The 24,631-nt window shown below is 53.0% G+C and overlaps 1 protein-coding gene across 9 annotated transcripts in view; it reads right to left on the minus strand.

Moving 5' to 3' along the window:
- MYH9 (myosin heavy chain 9) overlaps window positions 1-24,631 on the minus strand; it is a 132,993-nt gene that overhangs the window by 26,155 nt on the left and 82,207 nt on the right. For 5 of the 9 annotated variants that reach the window (XM_078339670.1, XM_035271480.3, XM_078339674.1 and 2 more), the window contains 13 exons: window positions 19,169-19,196; window positions 18,280-18,373; window positions 14,144-14,236; window positions 13,498-13,561; window positions 11,927-12,025; window positions 11,348-11,491; window positions 9,886-9,981; window positions 8,572-8,690; window positions 6,982-7,134; window positions 4,934-5,107; window positions 2,924-3,097; window positions 475-589; window positions 5-67 (listed from right to left, as the gene is read on the minus strand). In XM_078339670.1, the coding sequence (XP_078195796.1) occupies window positions 5-67; window positions 475-589; window positions 2,924-3,097; window positions 4,934-5,107; window positions 6,982-7,134; window positions 8,572-8,690; window positions 9,886-9,981; window positions 11,348-11,491; window positions 11,927-12,025; window positions 13,498-13,561; window positions 14,144-14,236; window positions 18,280-18,373; window positions 19,169-19,196 (1,416 nt within the window). The remainder of the gene's footprint in view (window positions 1-4; window positions 68-474; window positions 590-2,923; window positions 3,098-4,933; window positions 5,108-6,981; window positions 7,135-8,571; window positions 8,691-9,885; window positions 9,982-11,347; window positions 11,492-11,926; window positions 12,026-13,497; window positions 13,562-14,143; window positions 14,237-18,279; window positions 18,374-19,168; window positions 19,197-24,631) is intronic. The other 4 variants (XM_078339682.1, XM_035271485.3, XM_035271486.3 and 1 more) reach the window with 1 other exon arrangement.

Consider the following 24,631-nt stretch of genomic DNA (forward strand, 5'->3'; position numbering starts at 1 on the left):
TCACCTGGTTCTAGGTGGAGAATAGGAAAGCGATGATAGAAATAGGCTCTCTGAGTGCTCTGCATCTCTGCAACAGAGAGGTTAAAGCAAAACCCAGGCAAAGGAAAAGGAGAAACCAACAGAAAGAATTAAAAAGAACCACTCAAAGCAACCAGCCTACCAAGGTGTAGAAGGCGGGAATTCGACCTGGCGCGGGGGCTGGGAGACTAGGCTGGAGGCTCGGGGCGCCTTGGAATTTCCCACACGCGGAAAGCGCTCCGCCCAGGAGGACCCGGCCACGGTGTGTGCTCGAGGGCAGCCTCCTGTTTCAGGCCGAGGAGCCCTCTCTCGTGGGAGCTACAGAGGGTGGAGACCACCTGGCCTATGTCAGGGGGAGACCTGTACCCCTGATTTGGTGGCTCAGCCCACTGTGGAGGTGGGAAGAGGACCAGCCACAGCCAAGAGGAGGCAGGGGGTGAAGGGCAAAGGGCGTACCATCCTTCCACAGCTCTGAGACAAACTTGTCAGAGGACTGGTGGAGCAGCGTGGCAATGTTGTCGTTCAGCGGGTCCATGTTCTTCATCAGCCACTCGTCAGCTTTGTAATCCACCTGGCAGGGTCAGAGAGGCCCGAGTCACGAGCTGCGCTGGGGACACCAGGGCTCACAGGCTCTCCCAAGCACAGGCCAACCCCACGTGTGGAAAAGCCGGAAAGCATGAACACCCTCTGACCCAGCATTTCCACCCTAAGAAGGAAGTGAGAGGATGAGGGACGCGGGGCCTCACGACGTTCTCCGCGGTGTCTCGCGCAGCGCAAATGCCTCAAAGCAAGGCATGACCTATAATGGGATCCTGGCTCTGGTAACGGTGTGGTGACCACACGTGGTGGAACTGGGCTGGGTTCCAGCTTTTTAAAATTTTTAGGTAATATAAACAAAGAAAAAAAAAATCCTGGAAGGACCACAAAATGTTACTATTTCTTTTAAGTCATAAGACAATTTTTGTTTTTTCTTTGTCTTTACAGAATGTTCACATTTTCTGAGTATGTGGCAATTTCATCTTTTCAGAAATATATATATTTTTAAATATATTTTTTAATTGGGCAGCCTCCTAAACCAGAGGGTTCAGAGAGACTTCTAAAAAGATATTACTTTTTTCTCATTTTAAATAGAGACAGGGTCTCACTATGTTGCCCAGGCTGCTCTCAAACTCCTGGGCTCAAACTGTCTTCTCACTTTGGCCTTCCAAAGTGTTGGGATGACAGGCATGAGCCCTTGTGGTCCCCTAAGATATATACTTAACGAAACAAGTAATACAGCATGACATTTGCATTGCAAAATGTCCCAGAACAATACCCAGAGAGCAGCAGGCAGCCTGGGCCTCCATCTCCCTAATCTCAATACGGAGACGAGTGTGCACTGCTGTCGATCATGAGGTGGGTGATGCCACTTTCTCCTTTCTCCAGGCTCAGAGTCTCAGCAACCCTCCCATCCAGGCCTACATCCTTGTCCCGTTAGCTGCCACAACACAGCCCAATGAAAGACACAACACAGCTGACGCCATCAGGCAGGCTCCTTGGTAGGTTCTGGGGTGTTCCTAATCACCAGCATTACAAACAATCCCATGATAAAAGCCCTTCTGGAAGCATCTGTGCTGATGAGCACGTGCTTGTCCCAAAGGTGAGAGTGGAAAGCAGGTTTGGGAAACATTCCTTGGGTAATGGTGTAAACTGTTCTTTTGGTTTTATTATTTTTTACATGGGTAACTGAAGACAATTGCTTCCGCAGCCTCAGAAACCAGCTAAGCAGAAGAGGCTGGAGGTGGGGAGCTGCCTGCTAGAACTGGGCCTGGACTCCACATGGCTTGGGAACAGAGCTGTGAAACTCCCAGGTCCCCTTGCCAGTTGCACCAACAAGGACATGGCGAAGCCCCTGCCTAATTTCAAATGTTCGGGCCACTATGTGGGGTCTCAGTCCCAGTCCGACATTTACCGACTGTGGCAGACTTGGCAAAAGCAGCTGTCACCCACAGCAGTGGCAATTCCCTACCCCCAAACTAGGACACGTTTGGTGATGTCTAGAGATATTTTGGGTTGTCACGATGAAGGAGGGTGCTCCTAAGTCTAGCGGGTAGCAGCCAGGGATGCTATGAAACATCCTAGCAGGAGGCTGAGGCAGGCGGATCACCTGAGGTCAGGAGTTCAAAACCAGCCTGACCAACATGGTGAAACCTCGTCTCTACTAAAAATACAAAAAATCAGCTGGGCGTGGTGGCACATGCCTATAATCCCAGATACTCAGGAGGCTGAGGTAGGAGAATTGCTTGAACCTGGGAGGTGGAGGTTGCAGTGAGCCGAGATCACACCATTGCACTCCAGCCTGGGCAATGAATGAAACTCCGTCTCAAAAAAAAAAAAAAAAAAAAAAAAAAAATCTAGTATTCACAGGAGAGCCCTGAAGTAAAAAATAACCCAGCCCATACTACCAGTAATGCCAAGGCTGAGGAGCCCTGCCCTGGGGCACTGACCCATGCCACGTGTTGGGCCTCAAGAGCTCACTTAATCCACATAATTGTATGGTAGGTGATCATTCCCATTTTCCACATGAGGAAATAAAGGATCAGAGAGGCTAAGTAATTGATTTGAAGTCAAACAGCTTATGAGTGGCAGAGCTGTATTTAAACTCTGCACAGAGACCTTTAGCCAAATCTCTGCACCTGGCAGACAGGCCCAACAATAAAGAAGACAGCATGACGACAACCAGCGTGGGCACTGTGGTGGAGCGTTTCGGGCTTCCAACAGCACCCACCAGGTGAAGGGGCTCTGCAAGCTATGTAAATGCTGATGCGGCCACATTACTGGGTGAGTCACTGTGTAAGAATTGCACTCAGGCCACACCCCCACACCCCTGGGAGCTGCCCAGCTCCTCCCCATGAGTGCTCCTCACCTTGCCAGCGTAGTGGATGATGCAGAAATCGGCTTTGTCCTTCAGCTGCTTGGGCTTCTGAAACTTGGGGTGGGTGCCCTGCTCCTGCACCACCTTCTCCACAAAGCTCTTGTCGGTGGCTTTGGGGAACCAGCACTCCTCGTCCAGCAGGGCCAGGATGCCAGGGGGTCCTGCCTAGAGGAAGCACAGCATCAGCACCAGGGAGCACGCCCTGGGAAGCACACCACACCCTTCAAGAAGCCAAAGCCTGGGCATCAGCAACCCCTGAATCCCACAGAGGGTGGGCAACGTACTCCCCAAGAGGAGCGAAGCACTTGGTTGAAAAGTTCTAGTTGATAAAGAAACCTCGGGGGCCCAGGCTGCAGCTAAGAGACCTTTACCCAAACATCCATCACGGTGGTTCCCCAGCGTTACTGAAACCGCTGGTGGGCTTGATGAAGAGTGCAGATCCACTGAGCCACGCAGCCAGAGCGTGACTTCACCGTGTACTGAGCTCTGCCCAGGAGGCCGCCCTCAGCAAGCACCCTGTGATCCTGCCATGGGAGATACCACCCCACAGGCTTTGCGTCTGCATGTCTCTGATGAGATGGGATACGTAGGAGGAGCCCCTTGAGGAAGAGAGTCCCAGGGTCCCAGCAGCCTTCTGCACACTGAGTTTACAAGATAAGAAAGCAGATTTGGACACTGCAGAGAGGCTGTCTGACAAAACTTGAAGCCCAGTGGGTTCTTATTAGTTGGAAAATTCAGTTGATTAAAGAAAAAAGCTCATTACAAAAGTAAACTGTTTGCTGGGTGCAGTGGCTCATGCCTGTAATCCCAGCACTTGGGGAAGCCAAGGCAGGGGTATCACCTGAGGTCAGGAGTTCAAGACCAGCCTGGCCAACATGGTGAAACCTCGTCTCTACTAATAATACAAAAATAATTCTGTAATCCCAGCTACTCAGAAGGCCGGGGCAGGAGAATCGCTTGAACCCAGGAGGCAGAGGTTGTGGTGAGCCAAGATCGTGCCACATCACTCTAGCCTGGGCGACAAGAGCAAAACTCTGTCTCAAAAAAAAAAAAAGGGCCAGGCGCGGTGGCTCACACCTGTAATCCCAACACTTTGGGAGACCAAGGGGGGTGGATCACCTGAGGTTGGGAGTTCTCGACCATCCTGACCAACATGGTGAAACCCTGTCTCTAGTAAAAATACAAAACAGCTGGGCGTGGTGGCATGTGCCTGTAATCCCAGCTACTTGGGAGACTGAGGCAGGAGAATGGCTTGAACCCCAGGAGGCAGAGGTTGTGGTGAGCCGATATTGTGCCACTGCACTCCAGCCTGGGCAACAAGAGTAAAATTCTGTCTCAAAAAAAAGGAAACCCAGAAACAGAAACAGCTCAGGCTTCATTACAGATCACACCCTCCTCAAGCCTAAAACACAAACAGGTGACCCAACCTCCACCTGACAAGAGGTTTACATATGAACTCATTGGAAAAGGTTCCTCTTTCCATCTTCACACAGCTAATGCTGGCGATCAAAGCACTGGGGCCATGCTGGGTTTATGGGGGGATAAGCTGAGCTTTGCTACATGTGCACCTGGGGAGAGCACTCACCGTCCAGGGTCTGCACAGTTCCATGCTACAGTGAAAGGACCCTGCGATAGGACCTTACTACATGGATGCATGGCTGTTTCTTTAAGACAAAGAAATACTTATTGAGCCCAGTCTTCAGGTGGAAGCTGGGTGGTCTTCTGGGACTGAAAACAGGATGGTAGGGCCCCCACCACATCCACACCTGGTCCGGCAGCTGGCAGAAGCCCAGCCCGCAGCTACAGCACAGAGGAGCTACACCTCCTCTAATTGGAGGCAGGCCTCCTAGGCAGCAGATCTCAGCCTCAGGGCTTCATTCTTCAGGTGGCACCAAAAAGAAGGGGAGTCAGACACCTTCACCATCAATACCGAGCTGAGGTGAGGAGCAGGTGCCCAGAAGCCAAAGGCAGGTCTGAGGTCAGAGCGAGCCTGGTACTCACTGGCTTCTCGATGAGGTCAATGCAGGGCTGCAGGTCGAGGCCGAAGTCGATGAAGTTCCACTCGATGCCCTCTCGCTGGTACTCCTCCTGCTCCAGGATGAACATGGTGTGGTTGAAGAGCTGCTGCAGCTTCTCGTTGGTGTAATTGATGCACAGCTGCTCAAAGGAGTTCAGCTGCAAGAAGACAAAACAACATCAGAGAGACGCCCAACCTGCACGAAGAGGCCCAGAGACACACCCCTTGAGAAGAGCAGGGTAGGGATACAGGGAGGGCCTCCTTGGGCACCTCCATGCTGCTGCCTTCAGAGCTTGGATGTTCCTGGCCCTTCCCTCTATCCCCCCAGCAGTGGGCGACATTTACTCTTTGGACCCAGGGACCTCTGGCAGTCTGGTAAAGCCTTTCAGAATAATGCTTTAAATTGCATCCAATAGATTACAAAGAAAGTAGTTATGTTGAAATATAATCATAAAAATATTGTGACTGAGTAATACACTGTGCTTCCTTTTTATTTTAATTTCTTGAAACAGAGTCTCATTCTGTTGCCCAGGCTGGAGTGCAATGGTGCAGTCTCAGCTCACTGCAGCCTCTATCTCCTGGACTCAAGTGGTCCTCCCGCCTTAACCTCCCTAGTAGCTGGGACCACAGGCATGCACCACCATGCCTGGCTAATATATATTTGTACTTTTTGTAGATACGGGGTTTCACCATGTTGCTCAGGCTGGTCTTGAACCCCTGAGCTCAAGCAATTCTTCTGCCTCAGCCTCTTCAAGTGCTGGGACTACAGGCATGAGCCACTGCACCAGGCCTTTCTATTTTTTTATTGAAGAGACGAGGCCTTGCTTTGTTGCCCATGCTCGTCTCAAACTCCTGGCTTCAAACGATTCTCTTGCCTCAGCCTTCCAAAGTGCTGGGATTACAGGCGTGAACCGCCGCACCCTGTCTCTGTGCTTCCTTATTAACAAGAACTAGCCATGGGCTTAATAACTTCCAAATTCTGAGGCAGCAATTGATGTACAAATGACATTACCAGATCTCTGCAACAACCGGAATGTGATAGGAAAGCATGTGCTTTCTACTGGTGCCAGGTCACAAGCACTGCGGATACAACTGCGGTTTGTATAGTCTGTTCAATTCTCAACAGGAAAAAATACATGATTTCAATGAGAGGGTAGTAAAAAATAAAGATATAATTTCCTCATCGTAGCTCATGGCCCCTCTCAAACCTACCACGGACTCCAGGTTAAGAACCCCTAATCTACTATAAGTATCGGTTTCCCTACTCAAAGTCTTCATGGCAAGGGAGATGTCTTATCCCAATGCTCAGGAAATTTCTGCTGGAAGAATAAACGGGAAGCACCTGTCCAGGAAGCCTTCAAAAATGTGATCTAAAACGTCCCATTCTCCCAGTCTGAACAACACGGCGAAACCCCGGCCCTACAGAAAAAATACAATTAGCCAGGCGTGGTGGCACATGCCTGTAGTCCCAGCTACTCAGGAAGCTGAGGTGGGAGGATGGTTTATTCCTGGGAGGGTGAAGCTGCAGTGAGCCATGTTCACACCACTGCACTCCGGCCTTGGTGACAGAGCAAGATCCTGCCTCAAAAAGAAATAAACAAAAGGTCTCATTCTCTCCGGCATTTCTGGTTGAAAATGAGAACTTTTGTTTAGCTTAAAACACACCTAGATGAGCCTGGGCCACACAGTGAGACCCCATCTCTACAAAAAATTTAAAAATTAGCTGGGAGTGCTGGTGGGTGCCTATAGTTCGAGCAGCTACTAGGAGGGGCTGAGGTGGGAGGACTGCTTAAGCCCAGGAGGTCAGGGCTGCAATGAGCTACCACTGCACCTCTGCGCTCCAGACTGAATGATAGAGCAAGACCTTTTTCCTTAAAAAAAAAAAAACCACCACACCCAGCCAAAGTCTCTATGCAAAGGAGATAGCCAACTCGGACTGGTACGGGACCATGGGAAGCAGCGTTCTTAACCAAGGAGAAGGCGACCAAGAGGCCAAGGAGGCAGCGGGGTGGGTAACGAGGGCGAGGCTCACATCGAAGATCTCGAAGCCTGCGATGTCCAGGATCCCGATGAAGGAGGCACCCTGCCTCTTGGTCTTGTCCAGAGCCTTGTTGATGCGCAGCACCAGCCAGCGGAACATCCGCTCATAGGTGGCCTTGGCCAAGGCCTCAATGGCAAAGTCAGCCTGCAGGACACACCAGGGAACGTGCTGTCAGATACAAAGGATCTGAAAACCCTCATACCCTTCACCCCAGTGATTTCACTTTTAGAGTTCTCCCACTAGAAGAGCAGCTTCTAGTATGTGAAGGGCGGGGAGGGTGGGGGGAATCTTGGTGCACAAATGTGTTCACTGCAGTGTTACTTTAAATGATGAAAAGTAGAAACAACTGAATATCCAACAAAGTGGGGAATAAACTTAGCTCTTTCTAAATAAAATGGGGACACACTAAAGTATTTACAGAAGAAGTGGTGCTTCAAAATGAGGCAGGGGTCTACAGCCATACCACCCTAAACACGCCCGATCTCATCAAAATAAGGCAGTGGGCAGCGGGGGCGGGGGGAGATAAGATGAAGAATGAGCCGAGACTCGCCATGAGTTAGCAACTGTTGGAGCTGCCCATGTGATGGGCACGTGGGATTCTTTATACTCTCCCCTCTTCTTTGTTTTGCACATGTTTGAAAAGCTCTGTAATAAAAAGCCAGAAGGAGAACTAAGTTCATTCTTTGATGTCTTGTAGGAAATAGTGGCCCAACGATATTCATCATTGGGAGTTTTTTTCCTTCTCTCGGCTTTTCTGTATTATAAAGAGTCATGTAGTATTTTTGTAATTAAAAAATGGAGGTTTCTCCTTAATTGTTAGGGAAACGAAGAGGCGGCAATAATGATGCACGATGTCTTGAAAACAACAGCCTCGTCCTTCACGCAATTGCTCAGCGCAGAAGCAGCCGTGAGCTGTCAGTGCACAGCGAACGGGAGAAGGACTCACAAGATGAGCTTCCAGGTATTTTTGAGAGAGGAGTCTGGCACCCTAAAACGCCCCATGGCCAGCACCCTAAAAGAAATTAGAAACCTCCGATACAGACGGAGAGCGGCCCACACTGGGAGGGACCTCTGCTCCAGGGCAGGCAGGCACATCAATCTGGCAGGAAGGAGCAAGCACCGAGCTCATCTTTCAGCACGCATGGCAAGGCCAAGGCAGCAGGTGCTCGAGAAACAGCCGCTTGGCACCGGCTCGAGGATGGCGGGAGCCGCCACCCTGGCACCAGAAGGAGTTAAGCTACAGAGGCATCAAGTTCCTGCTTTATACCAGACAGGACATGCCTGTATCCTTGATGCCCCATTAGCCAAAATATTGTCTCAATGTAAAGAGGTACAGTGCAGCCTCAAGATGGCACTTGCTAGGCGTGAGGCCTTGCAAGTGCCAAGTAACTTCCCCAGTGCTCTAGGTGGGGTGATGCCACCTCTCTCTGGGTTGCTGCAAGGACCGCATCAGGGAGTCACGTGAAGGTGCCAGACACAGACACCCCAGGCTGGCCCAGAACAGCCTCAGCTGTGCTGCTGCAGGGACATTCAGCCATTCAGCCAGGTGGCAGCTGGGTGCCCTGGCCCTAGAAGACATACCTGCTCTTTCGTCTGAGCCTTCTGGACGTAATCCCGTCCCACCTTGATGCGCGGAGTGAGGATTCCTCTGGTGAAATCGGTCACATTGATGCCCAAGAGATGGGACACCTTTTGGGCAGCTAAGATTTTTCAGAGAATAAGTGGGGGGTGGGGGGGGAGTCCTAATTAGACACAAGCAAACAAGTCCCTCTGCTTGACCTGGGAGCAGAGAGGAAGCAAGCCACAGAGAGCAATCGTTACCAGGACAACAACATCTGGGTCCTTCTTTAGCAGAGCCACAGACAGCCAGCACCCCCGAGACTCAGCAGCCGCACGCAGGACAGTGGGCAGGGCAGCTGTACCTCCCCCGAGCCCCACGGGGCAGGGAGAAAGGCATCCTGGCTGGAAGCCCCAGTGGTGGCAGTGGTTCCTCTGCCCACTCTCAGCCACACACCTTGGAGTGTAAAAGCAGGTCCCTACCCACCAATGGGACTGACAGAAGCAGGCTGGCCTGGTGCTGGGGCATGAACAGCACAGGATCCCACAGGAGTGTCTTTTTTTGTTTTGAAATGGAGCCTTGCTCTTGCTGCCCAGGCTAGAGTGCAGTGGTGCGATCTCAGCTCACTGCAACCTCTGCCTCCTGACTTCAAGCAATTCTCCTGCCTTAGCCTCCCAAGTAGCTAGGATTACAGATGCAGACCACCATGCCTGGCTAATTTTTGTATTTTTAATAGAGATTGGGTTTCACCATGTTGGTCAGGCTGGTCTCAAACTCCTGACCCTGTGATCCGCCCACCTCGGCCTCCCAAAGTGGTGGGATTACAGGCATGAGCCAACACACCCAGCCAGGAGTGTCTTTTACAGTCCACACACCCCTGCGTTACATCTGTAGAGAGCCCCTAAGGAGGGCATGTTAAGACTGAATAACTTGTATGGGGTCATTTGCAGCAACTCTAACAAAGGGGCTGAGTCGGGTGCAGCAAGGGCATAATTTCAAGATCTCACCTAGTTGCAGGCAAGGCTCCCATTAAGGTGGAGCTATGGCAGAAATCATTCGTGTCCTACAAATGGTTTGGCCTCAGGAATGAATGGGGGAAGCCCTGGTCCACATGATCACAAGTTTAAGTTATTCTGAAATGCTTACTTGGTGAGAAAAAGCAGGGATGTGTTTCTGTGTGTTTTACATCTGCACAAAAAGTACCGACAGATACGTGGCCATAAACACACCTAACATCAGGAAGAACAGTGTCCGGGATTTCTGCAAGACCTTCACTCCTGAGCAAATAGACTTCCAAGCACCCGCCCGCATTTCTGGCGAGAGGCCCTGGGTGTTACCTGTGTTGTCCGGCATGGACGCCTGGTCGGTGTTCCGCTCCTTCTTGAAGACAATGTTGCCAAGCTGAAGAACCCCTGAGATGACCCGCAGCAGGCCTTTGGGTACAAGCAGAGGCAGCTCAGAAGCAGACATGGGTCAGGGTAATTCCCGGGAGTGAGGGGTGGAGTTCACTCACGCAGGGATCCTCAAGCCAGACAAGCCAAGCAGGGACACCCCCAACTCCCTGGGGCCACAGGGGCACCAGGTCTGGGTCTAATGGTGTGTGGTGGGCCCAGCCACCCTGGAGGGCTCACCTGCTCCCGGCCACTGTGACCTCTCTGTCTCCCAGGCCTCCCACAGGACCTCAGCTGGGAAGCCCTATGCTTAGGCATGAGCTCTGTTAAGAATCCTGACATGTCTTTTTTAGATTGGTATTAATTTTTATTTTTATTTTTTTAGCAGAGATGCCTCCCAAAGCGCTGGGATTATAGGCGTGAGCTACCACGCCCAGCTCCTAACACTTCTAAATCCAGACCAAAGACATGTGTCTGGCCCAGGGGCCCACTGCTGCTTTTATACAGTCTACAGGAACATAGCCGTCTGTTCATTCATACAGTGTCTATGGCTGAGCAAAGGTGGTTCTGACCCAAACCTTCACTCCACTCTCCTGTCACATACATTCTACCACAAAGCAGACACAGCTAGAGAGTGAGGTGAGCTCTCCCTAACCCTCCATCTTTCTTTTCTTTTTTTGAGATGGAGTCTCATTCTTGTCACCAGGCTGGAGTGCGGTGGCACAATCTTGGCTCACTGCAACGTCCACTTCCCAGGTTCAAGCGATTCCCCTGCCTCAGCCTCCCGAGCAGCTGGGACTACAGGCACGCGCCACCATGCCTGGCTAATTTTCTCCATTTTAGTAGAGACTGGGTTTCACCACGTTGGCCAAAATGGTCTTGATCTCCTGACCTCATGATCTGTCCACCTCAGCCTCACTTGGATTACAGGCATGAGCCATTGTGCCCGGCACCCCTCATCTTTCTAAAGACTAAAGGCTCAAGCAGGCTGAGCACACAAGCCCCTCTTCACCCTCCCTCTGGGAAGAGGGAAGACACAGGCGTGTTCCTCACTGCCACTCGTTCTGGGCTTTACCAGCACAAAGCACCCATCCCCAGCTTCTTCCACACTCCCTGAGACAGGACAGAAATATGCTACTTTCAGCAAATGGCAAAGGTCACGCAGTGGACCCAGGCCCTGGGCAGTTAAGGACATGTCCTTTGCACTCTTTTTGTGTAAATGCCTGTGAGACCACCAGAAACAAATAATCCTGAACCTCAATTCTGAGGAACCATTTCCCCACACGCTGAAGGTCTTCCCCTCCCACTGGCCTCTATCAGGCTCCCCAGGCCCACTGGCTGCCCTGATGTCCCTGATGCCCAGCCTTCCCCTGCCCCGCCCTCCCCCACAGGAGGGCCAGCCCTGTACCCATTTGCTCCTCTTCTGGGATGCCCATAATCCTCATGGCCTCCATGGTCTCCTGGAACATGTCCTTGTCCTGCTGCCCGGGGATGGTGACGTGCCCATTGGACAGGAAGCGGTATTTGTTGTACGGCTCCAACAGGAGATCGGCTGTAAGTAAGGAGTGGAGGACAAGGGCGTCTCAGCGAGGCGCTGAAAGCAGAGGCTCCATCCTCGCTGTGATCTCAAAGGCTGGAGAGACTGGGACAGACCCTGAGCCCTGAAATGCCCTGGAAACTGTGGAGTGGCCAGTGACGTTGGCTTTCCTGTGTCTGAGACGCTGACACTCAGGTCTCCTGGCCCAGGAGAGCACCAGGGCCCCATCATTTGCAGCTGCACGTGCAAGCCACCCTAGCTCTTCTCTGGCATGGTCAGAAACAGAAGACCAGGTCCTTAGGATGGCACAGAGAACAGGAGTTGCTCTCACTTCTCCCCACTAGACCCAAGGTCAAAGTTTTCATTTCCCGAATGATGTCTATGGCCCAATTCTGGCAGGAGACCCAGAGCCTGGCAGCCCCAGCCTCAGGCTACAGGCCAACTACTCACTCTTCAGGTGCTCTCCAGCCCCAGACAGGAGATAATAGAAGATGTGGAAAGTCCGTTCTTCCTTGGCTTGGCGGATGGCACGAGATTTCTCCAGGAGATCTTCACAAACATTAAGGAACAACACAAGATGGGGGGAAAGGCAAGCCCTCCACTGCCCTCGTTTTTTGAAGATGGTCTCATTCTGTCACCCAGGCTGGAGTGCAATGGTGCAATCTCAGCTCACTGCAGCTTCCACCTCCTGGATTCAAGCAATTCTCCTGCCTCAGCCTCCCAAGTAGCTGGGAATTTCAGGCGTGTCCCACCACACCCAGCTAATTTTTGTATTTTTAGTAAAGATGGGCTTTCACCATGTTGGCCAGGCTGGTCTCAAACTCTTGACCTCAAGTGACCCACCCACCTCAGCCCCCAAAGTGCTGGGATTACTGGGCGTGAGCCACTGTGTCTTCCATTGTCCTCTTATTCTCATCCAAAGGAACTGAACTTCATCAGGAAGGAAGAATGGCACAAAATGGCAAAATACAGCAAAAGCAAACTGCCTTGGTTCTTACCTTCAAGGGGCACAGCATGTCCAAGAGGAGCTCACACCCCTCAGGAGTCTTGTCTCATTCCCCTTTTTTTTTTTTTTTTTTTTGAGACGGAGTTTCGCTCTTGTTACCCAGACTGGAGTGCAATGGCACAATCTTGGCTCACCACAACCTCCGCCTCCGGGGTTCAGGCAAATCTCCTGCCTCAGCCTCCCGAGTAGCTGGGATTACAGGCATGCACCACCATGCCCAGCTAATTTTTGTATTTTTAGTAGAGATGGGGTTTCACCTTGTTGACCAGGATGGTCTTGATCTCTTGACCTCGTGATCCACCCGCCTCGGCCTCCTAAAGTGCTGGGATTATAGGCGTGAGCCACCACGCCCGGTCCCCCCCTGCCTTTTTTTGAGACAGAGTCTCACTCTGTCACCCAGGCTGGAGTGCAATGGCGCGATCTAGACTCACCACAACCTCCACCTCCCAGGTTCAAGTGATTCTCCTGCCTCAGCCTCCTGAGTAGTTGGGACTACAGGCATGTGCCATCATGTCCGGCTAAGTTTTGTATTTTCAGTAGAGATGGGGTTTCACTATGTTGGCCAGGATGGTCTTGATCTCCCGACCTCGATGCTCCACTCACCGTGGCCTCCCAAAGTGCTGGGATGACGGGCGGGAGCCACCCCACCCGGCCTCCTTGTCTCATTCTTACAGATAATAGAAACAAGAACAGTCCCACAAGTGAAGGTTAAATGCTGGTATGTGGGAGAGATAAATCAGCATCCTCTAAATGGCCCCCTCTGGGAGCCACTAGACACCTTTCAACAACTCCATGTCAATCAAACCAGAACGTTACCCTTCCCGTGAATAAAGTCCTAAGGTCTGTGTTGGGTTTGCACTGAGCTGACCCTGACAGTCCTCCCAACTCCACGGAGAAGGTATCATGACCAGCCCAGAATGGGAAAGTGCTGCAATCAGGAGGCAGCTTTTTCTCTACAGAAGTCATGCCGCCCCTCCAGATCCAGAACTCTCATCCCAACAAACCACAAGGATACAAGTCTCGATGTTGGCTCCAACGATGTAACCGTTGACATCAAAGTTGATTCGAATGAATTTGCCCTACGTAAAGGAGGATAATGAGAGATCAGGGGTGCCCCTGCCTTGGGGAGCTAGTAAGAAAGAGACCGGAGCCCCCCGCCCCACCTCCAGTGGGCACAGCTTGGAGGGAGAAAACCCATGCCCCTATGGCCACCTTGTGTGGGCCCTCAGGGCTCCGGCACCACACACCACACTGCCTGAGGCCACGAGCCCAAGACAAGTGGAGCCCACACCCCAGTTCCTCCGCAGAGCGGGAAAGAGGCCAGTTATCTGGAAGTGTTCCTCTCTGCCTGACCTGGGAACTAACTGGCTCCTGGTGGCAGCAGGACACTCTCGGGCAGCATAGGCAACACCCTCACTGGCCTTTCCTCCTGCCATGAGGGAGGCTGAAGAAGCTACTTGTGGTCTCCTTCCTTAAGAGGGACAGGGCAGGTCCACACCAACTGGCATTCGGTCTGGCCTAGTCCATGCAACAGGCCAGACAGTACTAACTCTGAATTGTCCTTGGTTTTGAGGGAAGGGCACCCAGGAGAAGGCCGCATGAGCCAAAGCTCTGGGCAGAGCCCTCTGTCCCGAGAGCCGGGGCACCGCCGCACTACTCACAAAGCGGGAGGAGTTGTCATTCTTCACGGTCTTGGCGTTCCCGAAGGCCTCCAAGATGGGATTGGCCTGCAGCAGCTGCCGCTCCAACTCACCCTGCAAGGAACCCAGGGATGCAGTGAAGGCCGGGTAGCAACCTGGGCTGCCGCGCCTGCCCTGCCAAGAAGGGGACGATGGGCAGAGCCGTGTCAGCACATCCAATGTGCCAGGAACAGAGGCTTCTGAGTGGACTCCAGTGTGCCACTCAAGCCAAAGCCAGGCCCCAGTATCACCCAAGTGCGGCCTTCCTGCTGAGCTTTGGAAACCTTGGTCAGTTTCAGCTTACTTCCGTGGCCCTAGAAACAGCAGGCAGGAAGCTCCCTCAGCTCTAGGAACCTGGCCCTGGAGGACCCAGATGAAAGCAGCACATGAACTAGGGGAGCCGGTAGCATAGACACCCTGGGACAGTGGCTCCACCCTGTGTCCACCGGCCTCCCTTTCCCTCCTTGCCTCTAATCCTCACATTTTATTCTTTTTTATAGGAAAAGGCAATGAAAGAATCAGATCTGGAAAATATACATGCTCATCTCATCTGTGTCCTAATAAATGCTTCCCTTTCCGTGCCAGCCCCTCCACTGCCACACCCTAAACCCACCATGGCAGGCAGTGAGCACTCAAGCCATGAACTGCAAGCTATTTACTGAAAATGCCAATAAATCCTGTTGTGGACTCAACAGTGCTTTGTGGTTGACAAAAATGCAGCCTTGTGCCTTCTTACCCCTGGAAGCCCACCATACTCAGGGGACTGGACAGAGTGGCCCCATTTGACAGCAGAGGAAGCTGAGGCAACGTCATCCCGCTATCAATCAGCAGAGCAGGATGGCGGGATTCAAGTACCCGACCTAACCCGTCAGCCACTGCCCTGTCTTCACATCTGTGCAGCAGCCTCATGCAGGCCAGGGAATAGCTAACGCCGGCTGAGGACACTGGGGAGCTCGTTCCCCTTAATGCCTGAGTGCCTTCTTGAGGAAAGAGCACCACACAAGGCCCAGGCGAGCCTTTGTATTTATTAAACACTGGAGTCAAGCCAGGGTTTTCCGGGAACGGCAGTCGCCTGTGAGTGATGACAAGGAAAACCGGGAGTAGCATGAGCTCCCAGGAGAGTCCTGGACTCTGGCTTCACAAGCACACCTGCCACAGACAAAGCCTGTCTGCAGGGCACTGGGAACACTCTGGATTCTAGCTGAGCCAGGCTGGAAGCCCACCTGAGACCACAAGGGACAAAGCAGAGCCTCCTCCACTGGCAGCCCACCTAGGCCAGGACCCACCAACCCGGAGCTAGGAAGCCTTCCGTCTGAGAGCCATCCGGATGAGTGAAGGCATTGCTCTGCTGCCAAGGCAGGAGGAAGGAGGGTCAGCAGGGCCAGGTCAGGGGGCAGGGGTCCAACCCTCAGAGTAGGCTCTACATGTGTGCTGGGCACCAGTGGTAACTGGACACCATGCTTCCACCCACAGGCCTTGGGCGGGCCTGGGAAGTCGGTTGAGGCAGCCCACGGAGCCAGATTTGGATGAGAATGGCTCCCCCACCCCCTACAATGTTCTTCTCAGAGCATGGGCCAGGCTGCCAGGCTGGCTGAGCCGCTCCCGTTCCCGCAGACAGACAGAAGGGAGCACAGCCCCCCTACAGGGCCTGCACTTGCCCTGGCTAGGAGGTGAACTGGGGCCTCTGCGTGGGACCACATGCTGTGGCCGTGGAAAGTGGGACCCCGGGGCCAAGTCGGGAGCAGCCACTTCAGATTCCAGAGCCAAGTTCCCTGCTGACGACGGTGAAGACTAGCCTATGGCCTTTTCTCTACTGACATCTAACTGGGCACAGAAGTGACTTTAATTTTTCAGTGGAATCTGCGTAACATGAAATGACACGCTACTGTATGTCCTACATGCTCACAAGGTTTGGGGTCACCTACCAGTTTCTGAAGGGCTTCACTGTTTCTGCCGGTGGCGCCCAACTAGTGCACAAATAACAGAGCAGGGCGAGTCAAAGGTCAGCAGGTCAGGCTCCGGGCACTTGCCTGGAAAGCCCCTTGGCTCAAGCTCTGCTTTGCCAACCCGCAGCCCAGGCCAAACCTGGCCTCCCTGCAGCAAGGTGAGGTCTGGAACAACCCCTCTGCTGGTGTTGAGAGGGTCAACTCAGCCACTGCAAATGAGAGAATGCTCACTCCCCAACCAAGTTCAACGGTGTTCTGTGCCCCAGCTGCCTGTGGAAAATCACAACACAGCTTCGGGCAAGGAAATCAACCAAACTGGCCAATGGCCTTTTGAGCCGACAGCCTGAGCTGTGACTGGAAGCCAGGGGCAACCTATTCCCTCACTCCAGTGGGCTCAGGGCAGGGACAGGGTGCCTACCAAAGTCCACATTTTGACAACATGGCTCCCACTGTCACCCCCAACCCCAGCACGCTGTCATTGCCGAGTACTGCCTTCCCCTCTACAGCAGGGACCCCAGATGGAAGGCACATGATCGATTTCACTGCCCTCTAACTGTGTCCTGTCTCCTGTCTTCCAGGGCAGTCAATGTCAGCCTCCCAAGAACGGGTCACATACTAGGCATTCAATCCATAGTTGGGAAATGGATTTTACTGCAAATTCAGAGATGGAAAACCACAGCTAGAGAACTCCTAACCTCACAGCTCTGTTTTTAAAATAGGCCTCCTAAAAAGAATGGAGAATGGGGTGGAGGGGGGAGGTAGGGGGTGGGGAGGTGGGGGGGTAGAGGGGAAGAGAGAGAGGGAAAAGAAAAGAAACTTTATTAGTTTCTAAATATAACTCCTGACGCCCCATGGAAAAAGATTCCCAATGTCTTAAGAAGCTTGGCACATGGAAAGTTACTTTTGATTCAGTTCCAGAAGACTGTACTCATTAGGCCATTCTGCAGGCCACACCCCAGACCTGCATGCAGACTCACACCCTTCCTTACTTACGAATGTCGCACACAGCACGCCAGTAAGGTGGGGCCGCCGGGAGCAGCCAAGCTCCCCTGATGGCTTCAAGGAACACCACTGGCACTTAGGTTTCATGGGGGAGTTTAAGAATGTGTGCTTGAGAGAGAGAGAGAGCACCCCACGGTCATGCTGACATCTAATCACCCCAACCTCTGAAAAATTCCAATGTGAGACCTCCCTGGCACTGCTTCCAACTAGCACAGCGGTGGCAGGTGAGGGCAGCCAGCCATCTGCATCTGGTCTGGAACACGGAGCGGGGAGGGCTCCGTGAGAGTGGAGTCTCCATCCACCGTGCAGAGGTCAGGTTCTGCACGGGGCATGACAGCTATGGTGCACTGTGGGGAAGTCTGGGCATGACTGGAGTTTCTGAGAATACCTAGGTGTGAGGCCCACCCCCATTCTGCAGGAGCTGTCATTTTAGAGTGCACAGGAGGTCACTGTGTGCCACACCCAGCCCCTCCTCCCAAGACAGTCTGTGAGCTCAGTCTAAAAGAGTTCTAGCTGCAGAAAGTGACCAGTGTGGGGTGAAAAGCTGCTTAGAACAAAATACAGAATTCAAGGGCACACGATGGGCAGAACACGCATTCGCAGTGCAGAACGTGCAGTAAACGTGCAGCTCACCTAGCGAGGACACTGCTGGGTTCAACCATAAGCCATCAAAAGGGAGAGGAAAAAAACGGAGGTGAGATGACTTTCCAACTGCCCTTTCGCTCTTCGCTGGGGTGCTGGGAGTGGGTGGCTGTCCACCCAGAGGCATTTCAACGGCAGGGAAAAGAAATGGATTCAAACACAGGTCCGCTCGAGACCCTGAAAGCATCCAGCAACTTGAGGACCAAGTCTTGGAACATGCCTTCCAGCCTCAGAAGGGGAGGACACACAGCAATTAGCTACAGACGCCAAGAGGGCTGCTGCGCAAACTCCAGGACCTCACCAGTTTCCATAGCAACTCAGAAGGCTAGGAGGCCAAGGACGGAATGGGCTTGCTACTGCCGGACCACTCCCAAGAAGGCCACGCTGTCGCCTCAACGGAAGTGGGCCCAGCCTCTGCTTCATTCCCCAAAGCATCCTCATGTGAACCTGAAGCCATGACCACTAAGTGTTCTTCCTCCATCATCCCACCGAGGCCCAGCAAGTGGCCGTGAGGACCACAGCACTCACCTGGTCCTTCTTGCTCTTGTGTGAGGATGCCACGTACGCCAGATACTGGATGACCTTCTTGGTGTTCTCTGTCTTGCCAGCTCCAGATTCGCCCCTACCAAGAGAGGCAAGGAAGTCCTGGGGTTAGGCCTGGCCAAGTCCTTGACCTCCGTCCCTTCCCACTGCACACTCGACTGCCTCGCCTTCTGTCGGGTGCCCGTGAAGGACCCAACATCTACTGGCAGCAAAAGGGACAGCCACGTCAACGCTCTGGAATCCTCGTGCAGTCCATTTCCCATGGCTCTCCAGGGGCCGGACAGAAGTGAATTGAAACCCACCGCCTGCCCCGGTCACTTGGCAGCCTTCACATGCAAGTGTTTTAAAAATCAGTTTTAGGCAGCTGTGGACGTAGGGGTCAAAGGCACTGGGATGTGTTCCTCCGAAACTTCACTTGAAGGAATGTTCTGTGCCATTAACTCCCTCGGCAGCGGGGTTTATGGATCTCCTTCTGAAGTTCAGAGGGTGAGGCCCCGGGGTCTATTTCAATCCAGGTAAAGAAAGCCACCATACACGGCGTGAAGAAATGCCTTCTGCCCAGAAGTTATGGAGGGGCTGGTTCCCAGCTGCATTGTGGAGAGGATCTTGGTTTTCCTTTCTGCCATAAAATCCACCCCTCTTCCCACAGGCTTCTTGAAGAAGGATGATTAAAATTGAGCTCATCCATGCAGCGGGCCCCCCTAGTAGCAAACATACAAGCTGAAGTCCTGTCCCCTGGGGAAGCGGAGGAGGGAGCCTTGAATTGGGAATGCGGGACTCCACAATCCCCGGTCATGGTTTCAGCAGGAGTCCTCAAGAATGAGAACAGATCGGTGGCTGAAACGAACCACTACGAAGACGGAGAAATACTTACGTGCACAAGATGGATTGATCTTCCCGGTCTGCAACAAAGGAGACAACAGATTAACTCCCACCAGACACAAAGCCTCCCTCTCCCGAAGAGCTGTGTGTTTCCCAGAAAGGGAGCACAGAGCCACAGACGCTGTCTTTGCAGGGACCTCGCAGCCCACCCTCACAGGCTGACAGTATACCTTGCTGGGAGCGGCATTTGTGGGGGACAGTACCATTGGGCAGCTGGGAGCTCAGACTGCCCACCCATGCTGCCCAGCCCCCACCAGAAAACTAGACATAGTTCTCTGTCTCCCACCTTAGCAGAATCAATGTTTGGAAAGCTCTCCAGGAACCGACTTTCCTGGGAGCTGAGTGGGGCCTGCCCTGTGTGTTTATAATGGGTGCTAAGACTGTTAGAAATAAGCCCGCTGCAGGTGCTCTAAATACCATCCCCATTGAAGGAAGGAGCATCGGTTAAGAGGCCGGGGTAGGAGGGGTGCCGAGGCTTGGCTTTGCAACGGGAAGGCCCTGGGGTGAGATGCTGCCTCACAGCGTGAGACCCAGGAGAGGTGCGCATGCAGCCTTCCCTGAGCCCCAGTTCCCTCCTCTGCAGCGTGGGATAACAGTACATGTGTCCACAACACATGTGACCACACCAGCATGGTGTCTGGCAAGTGGAAGGCGTGCAGTGATGTCACTTTAGAGGCAGCTTGTAAAGAATGACAGCTTCTGATGGGTTTCTGTGACAACCTGTTCTAGAGCCGAGTATCAGGAACTTCCAGCAACCATCGACAGCTCCATGTACTGCTCAGCAAGTAAGGCTATAAATACCCACTGTCCCCCGGCACAGGAGGGGCAGTAAGGCCCACACTCTGAAAGCTGAGTTTGCCGGAACAGCAAGGCATCCTGGCTCTTCAGTACCCGGTATCCGATCTTAAGCAACAGCTGAAAATACGAACTCATTTTTTTCCGTTTTATCGCACCCCATCTGAAGTCCCCACCGTCCTTGAAGTCAAACTGGCCTGAATCCAGAATCAGGCTGCTTACAAATATTTGAGCTGCCGTGAAGTATTTAAATCTGAGTCTCAGTTTCTACATCCACAACGGAGGTATGCTACTAACTCCCTTGTAGGATTCGTTTGCAAAATAGAAATAACACACAAAATGGACCTGCCGCAGTCCCCATAAAGAGAGGAAGCTCCACAGATGGTTGGCGCCTACTGACTTCCCCACCACAACGTCGACATGATGGGTGGCAGTGGAGTCCTCAAGAATGAGAACAGATCGGTGGGTGAAATCAATCTCTTTCACCCACCGATCTGTTTGTCAGGGCAGGGGGAGCATCCGTGGCTGCTGGTACAGTATCAGCACTGGATGGATACACGGGTTCAGCGACGTGTGAAGGACATACTCAGTGGCTCACACGCCTGCCTGATCAGGGCCCTGCATGACTAGGCACTGGGAGAATGACTCACGGCTTTCCACGCACATGGCCTCAGGAGACACATTTAACTGCTCAACACCAGTAGACGCTGACCAGCTAGGTAGCCTGCCTCTTCCGGGTGAGCTTTGTAGCGTGCCTCACCTCAGCAGCGTGTGGGGCTGGGCATTGCCTCCTATCTCTTCTGCCCACTGGTCGTTCGGGAGGGAAAAGGAAGCCCGAACAGACAGAAGAAAAAACAAACCTCACACCCAACACCGACGTCAGCTGTGCCCTGGGCCTAAGCATCAACGGGGTGGGGGCGCAGAGGGACTAGGTCCCTCTAACACATCCCACACTCTGCTCTCTGCTGTGGGCACTGCCGGGGAGGCAAGCTCTAGGGGGGCCTTACTCCCTGCCTTGCCTTTCTCAAAAAAACAGAGTGCTTCAAGCAAGGACAGAGATTAGAGCCCAGCATCCTTGACAAGACAGACGCGAAGGCAGAAGGGAGGGAGGCAGCAGGAACGACGGCCTGGGGAAGACAGAGCAATTTCATCGCTGGCCTCTAACAACAGTGTGGCAACCGATAGGGGTTTGGAGCAAACATTTTTGTGATAGCAGGCCCTTGCCCTCCCCCACTGAGGCTCCCTGTGGTCTGCCCCAGCTGTGGGCATGTTTAGTCACAGGCTCTACTCGCAGGCCAGAAAGTACCTGCGAGTGCTGGCAAGTCGTGAGCAGCAATGGCTCAATGATACCATAAAAGGAAACATTCCCCAACCCTTCCAGAGGAACCGTTTTCCCAGGGCTGTCCCTGGGATGGCTGGAATTCCTCTAATTGTGTGAGGAGGAGTCAGAGGCTCCGTGGCTGAACAACAGGAAGCAGAGCCCAGAAACACACTCGAAGGTATGCACACGCAGGCACATGCGTGCACAAGGACATGGACACACACACCGACACAAAAGCCTCCGCGCACACACAGTCACATATGGAGGTAGGTGGACAGAGGTACATGTACACAGAAACGAACACATGTGCATAGACGGATGCAAAGCCATATATATAGATGAGCACATGCACCCACACAAGGCAGACGGCTGCACATGCATTCACAAACATGTCCACACACAAACACAAGTGCAAACACAGGCGTATGTGGACATACATGTATGTACGCAGCCATGCACACACAGGGACATATGCCCAGGCACACGCACACACACAGGCCGCCTACATACACACTTCACATTCCGAAACCCCAGAGCCAAACACAGTGTCTTCTCTCCATTCACCCCACACTCCCCAGCTCTCTGACTCCTCCAGCCTTCCCCTTTCCAATTCCTGAGGCCAGCTTGCCGCTGTGAACACAGCCTAAACATACCTTAAAAAATTCTGGGACAGGCACTGTGGCTAATGCCTGCAATCCCAGCACTTTGGGAGGCCAAGGCGGGCAGATCTCAAGGTCAGGAGTTCAAGAGCAGCCTGACCAACATGGTGAAACCCCATCTCTACTAAAAATACAAAAATTAGCCTGGTATGGTGGCGGGCACCTGTAATCCCAGCTACTCAGGTGGCTGAGGCAGGAGAATGGCTTGAACCCAGGAGGCAGAAGTTGCAGTGAGCCGAGATCTCGCCACTGCACTCCAGCCTGGGCAACAGAACGAGACTCTGTCTCAAAAAAAAAAAAAAAAAAAAAAGAAATCTGGATTTGTTTTGCCAGGAACATTCATTCCTGCAAAGTGCTGGGAGGCCTCCTCATTGCTTCCCCTCTTGCCCCACTGCTTAGCATTCCAAATCCACCTGCCCCACGCGCCATGGTCCCATGCAACAGGAAAGGTCTCTCCGATGCTCGGGAAGGGATTTGGTCTGTTCTCTTGTATGGCCTCCAATAACCTTACAAAGTAGATAAAACAGGTATTACTGTCACTGTTTTGCGGGGTCTTTCTGCACAGTGGTTTTTCTGGATTCGTTCCTGATCTCAGAGGCATCTCTTCTGGGCAGTGAGGTAGTCAGAATTCTTAGCAAGCAGTGGGCTCTAGGCCAGACTCAGTTTACTCTGCAGCCCACCTCCCCACCCTGTGCATTCTGGTGGACACTGCTGTCGGTGCCCACCCCATCCCCCTTCCCCCACACTGCCATCTCACTGGATGAGCACATTCAGAGTCCAGCCCAATCCGCTTGTTTTGGCTCAAAACCTTATTTGGCCCATAAGGACTGAAGGCTTACTTGAAAACGCCCTTCCTTCCTCTACACAGGAGGAGGCCGCTGGGAACACGCCCCTTCTGGGACACGAGCCCCCTGCCAGATGAAAGCCTAGCCATGGTAGGCGCTTGAATTCCCTGCCCTAGCCCTTCTCTTGGTGAAGGCGGGGTAGAGCCGGGGTTATGAGTCACTCTGCAGTAGCTTTCAGACTTTTCAAAAAGCAGCGGCCGTCCTTCCTCAGATGAAATCTTCCCAAATCCTTGAGCAAAGGACAGCGGGTGGTGGAGACAGGGTTCCTCAGAGCACACACAGTTTGACAACCACTGCTCCATGTGTCTGGAGCAGCTCTGCAGAGGAGGAAGCCACCGCAGAGAGCGCTGCGGCCCTGGGTTCCGCTCTTCCCACGCGGTGCCTGCCCCTTGACCCCTCTAGGAATGAAGGGACTGCTCTGAGGATGGAAGGAAACGGTGTGTCTGTTGTCCACAGTGTGAGGCAGATGCCCAGACATGCTGTCCTTACCCGCCTGCTGTCTCAGAGCTCCCAACTGAGCAACTCCCCGGCACCACCACAAGAAAGTCTTTTATAAAATGTACATATTCAGGAACCAGGCAATTCCCTCCTCGGATCTTGTTTGAAACCTGAAATGTCCTGAGGCCAAGCCCATGCAGTGAGGGCACCTAAGCTGATGTGGCCATCTACCTGTGCACAGGTGTTTCTAGCCAGCTCAGAAGGCTGGGTCCAGGAGGGAGGAAGGGGAATCTGACCACAGGTATTTCATCCCAGGTGCTGACTTCTGCTGGGGGCTTAAGGCTCACTTCCTCTGTGAGAGGAGCTGCAGTTCATTCTTGTCCATAAAAGGCCACGAGGCTCACACCGCGGTGACATCAGCCCGACAGGAAGTACAGCAGAAGGGGCCTGGTTCACCAGCAGCCACTGCTGGGACTGACTCATCACCCTGCTCCCAAGATCACACCTCCCCAGGTTCTGGCATGCAGCTCTCTCAGGCTCCACCTGGGAGAGGCCCCTACAGGACCCCATCTTCAGCTCCACTGGGTTTCTTGAGAAATGGGTATGGAAAAAGAAGGAAAGAAGGAAAGAAAGAAAGAGAGAGAGAGGAAGGAAAGGAGGGAGGGAGGGAGGGAGGGGGAGTTTCAGGTCGAGCAACGTCCCCACATTGGGTGAGACTGATGAGATAAATGGCACCAAAACTTTCCACCACCAGGGAGCCTTCTGCTTTCAGTGAAACTTCGGAGTGGTCCCTGGGGGTGGCTTGCTGTGTTGGCACTGTGAGCCCTGCCCTGCGTTGCCAGGATGGGTGTCTCATGCTGTCCTGGGCAGAGACCTAGACCCAGAGTCGCTTCTCTCCAAGACCCTCATGTGGACAGCATCTGGTCTCAGTTGGTCAAAGCACAAAGCACCTCTGGGGCTGAAGTTTGGAACTTGGGATTGGGAAGGCCTTGGAGAGCACCTAATTCAACTTGACCCCAAGATCAGGGCAGATTCCTAAGAAACCTGATGGCTTGATCAGAGTCTCGCAAATGGGGCTGAGAGCTCAGGCCTCTGGAGGCCTCACCCTTCCCCAGACTCCCCTCCATCAAACGCCCGGATGGGCACAGCACTCAGCACTTCCCGCAGACCTGCCTCAGTGCTGTAAAGAAAGGGCCACGATGCTCTTACGACGGGAGGCTCTGCTTCCCCACAGCCAGCTCAATTCACAAGCTTGGGTTACAAGCCCTTGGGAGGCAAACGGGGAGGTGAGGAAAAGCAAGTGCAAAAGGATGCTTCATATTAGCAGGGGCTGCAGATGTGTCGAGTGGGGTGGAGCTTCCTGGCCGCCTGCCTGCCTAGCAATCCGCCAGCAAAGG

Source organism: Callithrix jacchus, chromosome 1 (genome assembly GCF_049354715.1).
Source record: "Callithrix jacchus isolate 240 chromosome 1, calJac240_pri, whole genome shotgun sequence".
NCBI lineage: Eukaryota > Metazoa > Chordata > Mammalia > Primates > Cebidae > Callithrix > Callithrix jacchus.